Raw genomic sequence first — 13,702 nt, forward strand, 5'->3', positions numbered from 1 at the left:
CCATAATAACCACTTGCTGTAAATAAAATCAGTGAAAGTAAAAAAAAGATAATTCAAATTAATCATAAAATAACAAATAATAATAAATTAATTATTTAAAAAATGTATGAATTCATAAAACACTCTTCTTCTGTCTCTGGTGCAATGTTCAGCAAGTCTATATATTTCATAAACGGGTTCCAGATTTAGAACCGTACCTGGAAATAAAAATAAAAATACAACCCATGAATTGACTTTTTTGAAGGGTAACTTTTTGCGAGTACCTGTGGGTACCCAACTCAGTGACTCTTTCCCCTTCAGTGCTGCTGCTGCTGCTCTTAATTCACAACACAGCTTTACCGACATTTCCCCTGGATGTTACCAGGTCTTGAGGTGGGGAACTGGGGCTACAGATTTCCCTGAATATTGGTGCCTGCTCCCATTCACACGTTTCTGAACATTTCAGGGATAGACAGACTGCATGTGTGAAAGAGGCTAAAGTCTTCATCCATCGCCAGCTCTGTCTGTCTTTCTGTCCGTCTCTGCAGGAGGACGCCGATGTGGAGTGGAAGTTTGCCCGAGCCAAGCTGTGGCTCTCCTACTTTGATGAGGGCCGCACCCTGCCCGCCCCCTTCAACCTGGTTCCCAGCCCAAAGTCCTTCTATTACTTGGTCCTCCGCATCAAGTCCTGCCTGATACGCCTCTGCAAGGCCAACAGCCGTCGCCATAACAACGAGCTGGAGCTGGGCATGCTCAACTCCCAGGCCAAGGTTAGTGTCAGGAAGTCTGATTCCTAATCTCATGATGAATTACAGACACAAACTAAATAATGTGTTGCTATTTTGGATATGTTATCCAACAACTAATGAGCTGCTATTATTTTTTCCTCGTGAAGATTCGTTAATTAATAATTTCTCAACCAAACCGCAGTAGCCACTAAATAATGGACTGTTTCTCTTCATATCCATATTATTATCTTTTCTAAGTGCTATGATTCAACTAGCCCTACCTTGTTTTCAGGAACTATGGTGGGAGCCAATAATTACAAGCTAATTACTAACACAATGCAGCTTGTTTTTCTTGCCTCTCATTCAGCATGTTATTACTAGCTGGGAAATGATATTATGAAGTCACAGTTTACACAGAAAAATTATATTACAAATAGCAATTTAAGTTCAGATCAATTCATCTAATATTTACTTTCTTTGCGTTTGTGCATTTTGCTGCATTTGCTGACATACTGTTTACCATACCGATTACTGTCCATCCAGATATTCCTCTTTTGCTCCTCCTCAGCTAAATAACATGTTTTGTTTTCCATGTGGCTTCAGTTAAACTGTTGAAATTGGAAAAAGGGCAAAAGACAAGCTTACTAATTGCCGTATACAGTACATAGGCCTGGGTCAACTGTTTGTAGCATGACCGTCAATTACTGAATCTTCAGCATTTAGAATATAAACAGTGTGCTCAGTTGGCCTTGTCATGAACAGCCAGGAAATGCATGATATTCCCACTGCACACCTGGGGATGCAACTTTAGCTTTGTTCATTCTCCCCCTCTCAAGAATTGTCCATCTAAATAAAATCACCGTAATCAAAAGAAAGTCTTGCATGGAGAAAATAGCATAGGCCATTTAACAGAGAATCAATCTTAGCGCTGGCCTTATCCACAGGCATTTCCTCTGTCTGATTCCACGGCTCAAATGGCTCACCTCAGCGCCTCGGCTGAGCTATTAGTCAGGCCATTGAATCTTCCTGCGTCTGCTCAAATGCCTGTGCAGGTTTCAGATGGGGACAAGATGGGTTACACCCCGCTGCCTCTGTGAGCTCCTGAACTTCCCTGCAGCTCTGACACTTTAAGCGCAGAGCCAAGCAGGTGCAGCGAGCAATCGATGCGGAAGCTCACACTCGAACACAATGCAGCATCAAGAATGTCAAGTGAGATTCGGAAAAGACAGCGTGGTCTTTCTGAGTCAGTTGTTTTTTCCTCTCTGTCTTTTGGTCCATGTTTCTTATGAGGGATATCAGCGGTTTGAGAGTGATATGCTAAATAAAAACTAATGGTGTTGGCTTAAAAGCAGCATGTGTGTAGAAAGATAACGAAGTCGTGGTTTGTGAAATAGAAAGAAAAGCTGACTGAGCCTCTCGTGATATATATTTTTAATGAACATTTGTATATGGGTTTCATAAAAAAGTAATGGGTTCACATATTTGTTCAGTATTTGCACAGTGAGTGTGCATGTGTGTGTATGTGTATGTGAAGATGTCTTTTATATATTCATTATTTCACATATATCAATTTCAGACTAGATCACAGAGTATGTAGCAAAGTCAGTCTGGCTTTGGTAAACCTCTGCATAAAAGACGTATTCATCCTCACATCCACATGAAGCTGAAGCAGTATGTGCCATCTGGTTGTGTGGTTCAGTAAATCAGTGCAGACATAAAAATGTTAATTTGCCTTTTTATTGCAAATAATTCAGAAGGTATTCTCTGTTCTACAAAGTCGTTAAAAAATGATTCCTTTTGATCTCAGAGGATGAGTTGCAAGATGAAAAAAAAACCCATATAAAATCGATGAAAGCACAAATGAGTGTAGCTCTGAATGGTCTCTTCAATGGATGACTGTAGTTTGTATCTTTTCCACATAATTGATTCTCTGTCAATACATATTGTGGGATGGTAGAGATGTATCTGTAGTAATGTTTTTTATTTATAATTTATAGCATTTTTTAATTAATCTGTTCTTAATTTTAGTGCAAACACATTCGGTATTTTATTTATTTATCACACACACACAGATGAACAGACTTTTTCCCATTAACTTACATTGTAAAGGAGTCATTTATAAATTAGTGAATGATTTTTTCAGAGCATCACAACCTCTACAAATCGACTTGTTTCATTATTGGCATTTAATTCGGTCTGATAGCAGCTGGAAAGTCTAGAGGAGCTGCGCGCCTTAATCATTTTATCCCCAGCGGATGTCTCCAGTGCACTTGTTCTATGGGCCACACAGTGCGGAAGCAGTGCTGACCATCCTGGTAACTTTAGGGCCCTACCTCCAACACTGTATCCAGGCGTCTTTATATATCCATGCACTTGGATTTTGGTGCTCAAAGCACCAATGAAAAGAATTAAAAACTCAAAAGCAGTGTCTCTCTCCAGAAATCATGACCCAGTTACTGAGGGTAATCTACAGACCTCGTTGGAACTACTTTCTTCCTACCAAACAACATCCACTAATCGTATCACTGCACAGTAGTAGTTTGTTAGAAAGAATATCGTTTCTGTATAAAACTTCAGACAACAAGGTCTGTGGATTGTCTTGAGTAATTGGGTCATGATTTCTGGAAAGTAACATTAATATTGAGTTTTTCAAATGTATTTTTTATTTATTTATTTTTTTTGGTGCTTTGAGCACCACAAGCCAAGTGCCATCTAGATCCAATATATCGGAGAGAAGGCAGACATCTCTACAGCCAATATCTCCAACACCTGGAAACTGACATAAAATAATCTGATAAAATGCAATATAGCTAAGAGATAAAATATGTTGTTTGATTTTGGGATGAACCGTCCCTTTAAACTTTTATATTATCCACCCTTTATGTTGAAAGAACTCCATGCCTCTGCAACTTTAGAGCATATAAAGTAGCAGCTAGTTGCGTGTGTCCCCACTTGAGTTAAAACTCCTTCTGACACAGCAGCGCTGAAATGACACACAAGCTACAAAGCAAGGTCATGGACGTGGAAGGCATCTAGAAGTGAGTTAATATAGAGTCACTCTGGTCAAGTGATGCCATAAAGTCTCTTGGCCCTCTCTTTGAAGACATCTGTGAGCACCAGATACAAAGCCCTGCCTTTCATTGTTGTTTTATTTTGGCACTGTGTTGCCTCCTCTAACACCCTTTCCAAGTGCTTTCATTATAGAGGACCAGTCAACCATGAAATGTGACGTTAACACTGAGCTGCTGTCTGTATCTCACCGCTACAACAGGACGAACACCTCAGGACTTATCCACGCCAGGGAGAGGAGTTCATCCCCAAAAAATCTCGAAAACACCCGACCAGATACCAGGTAAGACAGAAAGGAAAGGATGAGACAAAGCAGAACCGGAGAATCTCAGGAAAGAATGTGTGAAAGGGAAAAGATTGAATAAAATGAGAGAGAGTGAAATATTCAAGTTGAGAAATAAAGAACAAAACTAAAGCAAATATGCAGAGAGCGGGTAAGCTGAGGGTTGATAACAGATGTGAGGGAGGTAAAGAGACTTACATGAAAAAAATGCAAGCAAGAATGAAAGAGGTTGAAAGATGAGCTAAAGACGAGAGAAAGAATATGGATTGAAATTTGTTTGGATGAAAGGACATCAACTGAAAGGAGGGCAGGATTGAACAAGTGATTGCGAGTGAAAGAGGAAGAGGAGGGGTGGCAAAAAGAGAAAGAGAGCAACAGAGCAAGGCTGAGAATGCCTCTAATGAGCTGTTTGAGGGAGATCGAAAGCAGGCACTCAGTAAATGAGCTCAAAGTATCACGCTGAGGAGAGAAGAGATGCTCTCCTCCTGAGTCTGCCCTTCACCTTTTCCCTGAGGGGAATCTGACTTCCTTCACTGGTCCACCACGCTTTTCTCTCAGCCCTCCCAGTTTGTTGGGGTTTTTCTTTTCAATATCCGAGATCCAAGATCACTCACACACCAAGCATTGATGTGTCACTTAATTAGACTTTTGTATGTGTGCAGTATGTGCGGTGACACATACAGACTCACATTCACAGTGTCTACATGCAGAGATTGACTGCTCGAGTCTTGGCAGCAGCTGCAGGACATCCCTATTGGCTACAGATCAATACTCATACATTTCACACACTGTCTCCGAGACACAATGCTGTTCTCTGCTACTGTCTGCAGGATTTTTTTTTGTGTGTGTGTGTGTGTGTGTACATAGGCACGCCCGCACAAATGTGGTTGCTATGCTATGGGTTGTCACATCACCTCATCACCTTCCCTCTATCTAATCTCGTCCATTCTTCTGCTCCACATAGAATATCATGAAGCGCCTCATCAAGCGGTATGTGCTGAAGGCTCAAGTGGACAGAGAGAGCGATGAAGTCAATGAAGGTAAAAAATAACCCTCTTCATTAAGGCATACTCTCGCTGTGTCATTATTTGCTCAGGGCTTGTGTGTGCTTGAGTGTGTGGACTGTCAGGACCCTGACACACCAAGCTGACAGTTGGCTGCTGGTCAAATCAGGCTCTTGGCGAGCATTTTCTCGTCCCACCTTTTGCGGTGTGTCCAGAATTGTTGGCTCTAGTGGTGAGGATTTTTGTTTTGGCCTATTCAGCCCGTCGTTGAATGAAATCACTTTGACTGGCAGTTCAACTCCAGTTCAGTCCACGAGAAGAGACACTAAGGGGAAGGAAGCAAACAGAAGTCTGAAGTCAAGAGGGACTGAGATCAAAACAAACTTGTTATATAAGTTGCGTTTATTTTTTAGCCATTGAGCTCGTTAGCTGAAATGGTTCGTAATTGTTTGTATTATTGTTCATCCTCAAGCCAAGAGAAATGATTTAAAAATCCATGATGTTATCACAATGTTAAGTCTATGGTGGGCCAGCAGGAAAACACTATTGCGCAGTGGGCCATATACGCCAAAGTAAACCCGGGAGCTAGAAACTTTTTTGGCGTATGTGCAATTCCAGTGGAATGAATGGGTGCCATCTTAGTATACTGTATCCAGTTGTTAATATACATCTGTGATACATACTGCCATCACCTGCTGTTATGGAGAGTTATTTCCTCTCATGCAGATTTAAAAAAAGTGCTGTTTCGCCATTGGCTGTAGTCTTTGTTTCTTGTTCAGGTGCGGCTTTTTTAGGCAACGTGAAGCAATGCTTCAGCCTTTATCGCCAATAGTTTGGTGTGTCTCGGCCATTAGTGAGGAAGAAAAGGTAGGAGCGCCTGCGTGTGAGAGAATAAGTCCATGAAATGAGGTCATGTTGCTTATCATCGTATTGTATGGCTGCACACACGTGTCAGTTCGAGCACAGTCTCGTGGCCTTGTAGACGAGTGCTTACCTGCACACTCGTCTGCATTCGCTCGCGCTCACGCGCCCTGATTGTTGTGTCCGTGTGTGACTGTGTTGCAGGCGAGCTGAAGGAGATCAAGCAAGACATTTCCAGTCTCCGTTACGAGCTCCTGGAGGAGAAGTCCCAGGCCGCCGGAGAACTGGCTCTGCTCATCCAACAACTCGGCGACAAGTTTGGCAAGAACACCATGAGACACTGACAGGACTCACAAGAAGGAGAGAGAAAGATGTGAACGCGGGGGGAATCAGGGGGAGGTTGGGGCAGAGAGCAGGGTTATTTTTAAGACTTAGATAGAGGAAATTGGAAAAAAAAAAGGAAGAGAGGGGAAGCAGAATGTTTATGAGATGGACAGGGGCGAAAAGCCTGAGCGAGGCAAACTGGGTGCAGAGCAACTTAAAACAAAAAGGAAGCATTTTGTATATGCAATGACCAATTAGTGAGGAATGTGAGAGGAAGATAGCTGCGACTGCAAGTGAACGTGAGGTCAGAGGGTCGGAGGGGAAGTAAACTCAGGCGGAGGGGCTTTGTCTTGACAGTTGAATTCTAATTAAGGGCGACGTCTTGAGGGAGTGAGAGGAAGACAGCGGCTCGCAGGCTGGGCGGGAGCTAGAGGGAGACGAATGAGGAGGCGAACACAAGCACCATGAGATAAGAAGAGGCACCACAGGGCAGAAGACTGAGGCAGCGCAGTGCTAAGGGCCCCCACATCCGCTGCCAAGAGATATCAGTGCATCATCAAGTCGGAGGTGAGAAAGAGAGGGAAACCCAGAGAAGGGATGACACAGAGAGAGTGAGTGGGGGGGGGGGGCAAGAAATAAGGATATGTGAAAAAAACTGCCACTGTTATTTTACACCAGAAAGGCTTTGCTTCTACGTCTTCACTTTGTCAGGACGAGCATAGCAACGCCTGTCGAGATTACTGTACACCCCTTTATACACCAGGCTATCTAATTAATGCATTTCCATCCACAATGCACAATTTATGATCAGGAGTCTGATGATTCAGGAAAAAGCGGTGAAACGGTGTAGGATTTATGCACTCATACGAAAGTCATTTAATCTCGCTCCAAAAATGTAAAATCATTCTATTCTAATGTTAGTCAGAGACCTTTGTATGTCCACATAACACATGTTGTATAGATATTTATTATTGCAGCTCCAGATGTTATGTTAGTAGAAAGTGATTTGTATAGTAAAAAAAAAAAAGGCAAAAGTGGCGATAACTCTGGACAGCATGTCTTTTTCCTCACTCAAAATAATTCCAAATGCAATGTTATAATTTCACCTCACCTCTTCCACTTTGTTTAAAGCTGAGTTAGGGTTAGTCTCACACATAGTCAAATAACTTCAACCCAATAAAAAAAAAGTTAACTATGACCTAGAAAACTGTTGTAAAACTTCTCCTTTTCATTGTGCCTTTGCAGCACAAAGTGTCTCTATTTTCTAAGATAGTAACCAAAAAGCGACATGACCTCGAGCAGTTGTGTTTGCAGCTGTTAAAAGCAGGAGGTCAGTGCTTATGAGGAGCACATGAAGGCAGAAAAACTCTGTCTGATCGCTTTAGGGTAACCAGACGTTTGTGAGATGAGAAAATGTGGGAGTTAAAAGAGTTATGGGATTTTAGACTTCTGGAACAACAGTGCAATCATTTGGCTGTAAATCACTGGGATTGTGCTGCAGATGCTGTGAGGAGTAATTTTATGGTTTTGTTTTTCTTTTGGAGACTTATTTGACACACTGCTGCACTCGCTAACTGGCTGTGTTAGACTTCGCCAGTGATTCAACTGACATGGGAATGAGTAGGTCATAGTTGAATTGTTGCTTTAATTAATATATGGAGAAAATGTGATCCCAATAATATTGCAAAATTATATATTTTTTATTATTATTGTGAAGTGGAAAGCTATGTCTACAACAGACTACAGATGTTGATACAGGTAGGGTGCTAAATATTATGTTGACTTGTGTTACCAGCCATAGTATCTGTCCCTCATGTCACAGCTGCCTGTTTTTGAAAGTAGTTTCATGCAGTTTCTTCACACTACACATGTCTGCATGTATTTGTTGCCATGTAAATACTTCAAAAATTAGACAGATTTGGTATTTTACATTTAATCAATAGATTGAATAGGCTCCTCCAAAGATTCTGCAGTGTAGCCAGACAATTCAGCCCCATGGCCAGTATAAAATGTTGACATTGTACGTTTCTGCAAACCCCGGAAACGTTTGGAACAAATGTTATTTGTATGACATGTAGAGCTGTTTATGTAGCAACAAAAGCAGGTGTTTTTAATAAAGATTTGTGACCTTTCCAGCGCGTTTGTAGCTCCAAAAGCAGCCATCTTCGGTTATGTCCACCCGTGTTGTAGCGACTAAAGCAGGTGTTTTTTAACGACTGATTGGGGCCTTTTCAGCCATGTTTATAGCGACAAAAGTGGATGTTTTTAACAAAAATTAAGGACATTTCCAACCATGTTGGAATTCTATGCTGAAGTGAGATTAAAGTATCCAAAATATAGCCATTGCCATCTTGCAAGGGTGAAGTCATTCAGAGCCGGAGACTGTGTAGTAGAGATATCCAGGGTGGGAGAGTTCTCGCTGAAACACCCTTCTGACCAATCGTGAGCAGGTCCATTTAATGCGAGTGCATGGATTGGTTTTCACAGCTGTCAATCATGGCAGAAAAGCCCCCTTTTTTATAGTTTAATAACTCATTAAAATCGAACCTATCGTAAAAACAAACACCAGGGTGATAAGAGCTACAATAAGTGACAGTAACCATCTTTGGGAAAAATGTATTTGGCGCGTACTTTGAGTTTTTAGTTTGGCCTATGACCATTCACTTACATGGAGGGGTGGGATTTAGGACCTATACTGCAGTTAGTCACCAGGGGGCGAGATTGAAAAGCTATACTTTAGGCAAGCTGTCATGTTGTCCATCTTTATATACAGTCTATGACAGTGCCAAAAGCTGGCACTTGTAATGACATATGGGACATTTTTTTGTTGTTGTTTTTGGGGTTTCTTTTTAAGAAAAAAAGCAGTCCTAACCCAAACTGAATTGGTTAACCTGACAACACATTAACCACAGTGTTGTCACAACATAAAACTGAAAACTGAAATGTAAAGAAACATACATTTTCAACATTGCTACATTTGAATTGTACAAATGTAACATATTCATACTTTGTAGAAACATATAATGCCAACAATATATCTGGCGACTGGGCTGTTTGACTGGAATACATCATACAATCCTTTCCACCTCTTTCAAAACAAATTAGGTAGCATCAAAAGTAAAATATTATCAAGCTAAAACACCACCGTTTTATTCTTCCGTTATTATGCTATCAGATGTCACTAGCCCAATAGGGTTGGATCAGTAGGGTATAACTGTCATTATACATCACTTGTATTGTTGGGAAAAACAAATCAGACCTTGTTCATGATAAATCATTACAGTACAACTTCAGCTTGCAGGACTGTGAGAACTATTACCATAAAAAATATATCTATATTTGAATGCTTACAGGTAGTTTTTAATGCTTCTAAGATTAAAAGCCTAAGCTCACTAGTAGGTGCAGTAACTCTCAGCACACTTCTTAGCACCGTTAAAATTTGGTGGTACTTTTTTTTTTATCAGAAGGCATTAAACATAATTGCAAATGTTTTTAGTTATTTAGGTTTTTCAACCTATAGTGACTGAATTTCATTTCAGATTTACAAATGTTGTTTAGAGTCCAGTTATTTTTTGAATAAGTAGTGTTACTTGTGTCTTTATTTATTTTTACTGTATGTGGCGGAGAGCGAAAGAGCAGCTAACTATTTTCTGTGTGCAGAAAACGACTAATGATTACAAGACTCCCAGAGAAGGTTTTATGATTCCCACCACCTCAAAAACAAAAACTACCCAAAATACTGTATTTTTAACTTGTACGCAAGAACTACTGATTAAAGCAAAATCTTGTACTGTATATTGTCATATTTTTGATCCTTGAATTAAAGAGAGTAAGCTGTAAACTGGTTGTTTAATCATTGAATCACTCTGTGTGTTTGTGCTAATAGGTGCAGTTCGATGATATTTAATGAGTCTAAGTATTCAGTGTTCGTCCCCAACGGTAGCCCTCAGTCGACGACAGGCGCTGGAGCAAAACCAAACATGTGGCTGCAGTATTGCTCTGCACTCTGACGATGGTATGCACAGACACACACACACACACACACAGACAAAGACACAGACACGCGTACACATATACACATCCAGACCAAATGCTCTTGAAACAAACATTCTGCCACTCTGCCGTAAAAGCATTATATGAGGTTACTGCAGACTCAACATACAGTGCGTTTTAGAGTGCCATTGACTCAAGAGGGTCCTAAAAGCCAAAGTACAGCTCTGTGACTGGGAAATTGTTTTCCCTGTAAGTGTGTGTGTGTGTGTGCAGCTGAGTCATGCACCTGTGTGTGTTGACCTTGGCATGTCAGAGACATCCTGAGAGCTGCCCTCTGAGGCAGCATTGTAAACACTGTACGCCGACATATGTCCAGATGTTTATCAGACCTCACTTAGTCCTTACCATTTATCCGACATTCTCTCTCTGCATTGTTTCAGGCTGTCACTGAAAAACTTACTTTTATTGTCTAGTCTGCCATTATACATCAGGCCAAGGAATCCTGTAAAGTTGTCACTAAAACTTCCCTTACATGGTCATCTTTCAGGCTATATATGACAACAGACGCCACATTGTGGAGGTCTTTGCTTTCAGTGCAGTTTCTTTATGTGAAAGATTTATTGAAGCAACCAACCCAAACGCCAGAAAAAATGTTTGAATTGTACTTTTCTTTAAACCTCAGATGTAACATTTGCACGTTATTATGTCATTAATATGATGAAACTTTACATTTCAACAACAATGTGGTTAGGTTTAGGCATAAGGCCAAAACATTATGGTTAGGAACCACATTTTTTCCTAAAACCATACTGTTTTGGCTTAAAGTACCTGGTTTGTACAGCACAGTACCAGCTAGAAAAGCAACAATGTCTTGTTTTGAAAAATGCTTCTCATGCTACAATTGTGGGAGGAGAAGCAGCAATGTCTCTATAAAAAAGCATCTGTTTTTTGTGTCACTTTTCCAGTTGGAAAAACGATGATGTCTCAGTAAGAACCAACCACTTTTTGCGTCACTTCTAAGCAGGAAAAGTAGTAATTTCTCAAACATCAACCACTTTTTGTGGCACTATCCTGGCAAAGAAAGCATCAGTAACTGTAAAAAGGTTTATGCAGAAGGTTTAGTTTCCAGAGCGGATATATTTGATGGAAAACAGTTTTTCTTTTATTTTTTTTCTTAGCGTTTCTTAAACCCCTAGTAGGCAAATTGATACAGTCAGGTTACAGCTATAGATGGATGTTAGTTTTGTGGACTTTAATCGTGTACTTTTAAACTGTGAAGACCTTGCTTTTCTTCTCCTTTGAGAATGTTGAAGATGTAGGTGGTGAAGGAAATATGTTTTTACTTTAGGTTTGGCCTTCATCAGCGAGTCACGCTCTGTTTTGAATGCAGTGTTCACTCATGAAATGTGTCAGTTCAAAATAAAGTTCTCGATTCTGCACTTAAGTTGCGGTTCACGAAGAAGACTTCTCAACAGTGACCATGCACAGAATTTCATAAGTCTATAAACTCATCTTTTACATTCTCATGCAGTGTTTCAGGTTGTAAGGTATATTTTTAGATGAAATGGCACCAGGCGCAGCTTTAAGGGAAAACTTTATAGGAACCACAATTACAGGCTTGGGTACACTCAGAAGAGCATCCTTTCTTTCCTCATCACGTTGTTGAGTCTGTTTTATAATCTTTGTCACATCCTCTCCCTCTGTTTCCTCTGCTCTTCCTCTCTCCTCCCCATCACTCACTGCTGCAGCATATATACAGGCCAGTAAAGCAGAAATGCCAAAACACTGTCTCAAAAGAAAGAAGACTGAATCCAACCCGCGAAATGCTGTACAGCACACATAAACAGCAGCCGAGACCCTTCCTGGACTATCTCCATAGCAACAAAGTCAGTCCGAGGGAGATGTGCTTTTGGAAGTTCGCAGGAAATTCTATTATCTGATTTCCTTCAGTGCTCTCCCGCAGACTTTTGATATGAGTTTTTGCCTTAAGGGTGTTACACAATAACACGCTCTGTCAATGTTTCCGTGTGTTTGTGTGCGTGTGTGTTGGACACGTGTTTGCATTTTCCCAGTTTGAATCAGGAGATCAAATTTTATGGATCAGGTCATGCTCCTTTGTGTATGACCTATGAGCAGATATTGGCCTGTGTGGAAACCTTGAAGACTTTGTGTGTGTGTGTGTGTGTGTGTGTGTGTGTGTGTGTGTGTGTGTGTGTGTGTGTGTGCGTGTGCGTGATTTGTCCCAGAGGCCCAAGGCAAGGAAGTGTTTCCAGCCCTCTCTCTTGTCCTCTCCTCCTCCTCTTCATCCACCCTCTTTCTCCTCATCACTCTTGCCTCCTCCATCTGTCTTTCTCTGTTTCTGTCTCTCCTGGCAGAGCAGTGAGCGATCTGACCTCCTGTCTCTGAGAGACAGGGATTCCAGGGATTTGAGGAGAGATTAGACCCCCTCTCCATTCACCTCCCGCCTACTGCCTGGAAGCCCCCTCAGGAGACGAACTTAACAGCAAGCACACATATTAAATTTTTTTTTTTTTTTAAACACGCTCTCTTACTCATATAAAACATACAAACATAGCAGCTTACCCTTCCTTGAATATCCTTAGAAGCTTGAACACACACGTAGGTGGGCTCAAACACCCTCTATGCCAGAAATCTGCACACATTACGCACTCACTGAGGCGTGAATACTCACATATGCGTGCACGTTCACACACCAGATTGTCTGTCATAAGCGCTCGCATTTAAATGGTGAATGCTAACTTGTTTGTACACAAACAAATAAAAGCTCACGCACATATTTATTGATGCATTAACACAGACGGGGGTGGGGGGGGGCTAAAGTCAGAAGTCTCTCGACGGCTCTAACCTTTGCAGAAGAGTATTTGTCACTCATTAGTTTTGCGCTTACACGCAGACACAGCTCCTATAGTGGCATCAATCACCCCCTTGAGCCATCTCATCACAGTATCTCGTTAGAAGAAAACCCTCTGGAGATGACCTCATCAGGACAAACCTCAAGGAAAACTGCAGAGCATAAAGCTTTCACAGTCTCGCAATCACAGGTACAAGATAGATTTATTAGTCCTTTTTTTAGTAGTTTATAAAAAAATGAAATTAAAATGAGTCCCTAAATCCTTCTTCATCTTTTGGCATTGAAGGAGGAGTTTATGAGTCTCAGCCTGGGGAAAGAAGCTGCTCCATAGTCTGGTGTCACAGCAGCTGATACTTCTGTATCTTTTCCCAGATGGCAGCAAGGTGAACAGGCTGTGGCTGGGGACAGGCATACATCATTGAGAATAAAACCTTTATAACAGTCAAGAATATCATCTAACCTGCCATTTTTACTTCTCTGACATGACAGCCTATAAATTAATTGTAAATCCATAGTGCTGAGATTTTCTTGAGTCCCCATCATCAGTAAAACGTCAATATCTAATTTCTAGAGCAGTCAGAGGGCTGAT

The 13,702-nt window shown here is 41.1% G+C and overlaps 1 protein-coding gene across 4 annotated transcripts in view; it reads left to right on the forward strand.

Annotated features, from left to right (window-relative positions):
• The window catches only part of trpc7b (transient receptor potential cation channel, subfamily C, member 7b), a 109,195-nt gene extending 98,316 nt beyond the window's left edge, over positions 1-10,879 (forward strand). For 3 of the 4 annotated variants that reach the window (XM_088081074.1, XM_088081075.1, XM_088081073.1), the window contains 4 exons: positions 528-749; positions 3,979-4,059; positions 5,024-5,099; positions 6,129-10,094. In XM_088081074.1, the coding sequence (XP_087937200.1) occupies positions 528-749; positions 3,979-4,059; positions 5,024-5,099; positions 6,129-6,268 (519 nt within the window). In that variant the 3' untranslated portion in view covers positions 6,269-10,094. Of the gene's footprint in view, positions 1-527; positions 750-3,978; positions 4,060-5,023; positions 5,100-6,128; positions 10,095-10,134 lie in introns of those variants that run through there. The other variant, XR_015777273.1, reaches the window with a different exon arrangement.
• The last annotated feature ends 2,823 nt before the right edge of the window (positions 10,880-13,702 follow it).

This window comes from Plectropomus leopardus, chromosome 8 (genome assembly GCF_026936395.1).
Source record: "Plectropomus leopardus strain MGB_pleo_1.0 chromosome 8, ASM2693639v1, whole genome shotgun sequence".
NCBI classification, from domain to species: domain Eukaryota; kingdom Metazoa; phylum Chordata; class Actinopteri; order Perciformes; family Serranidae; genus Plectropomus; species Plectropomus leopardus.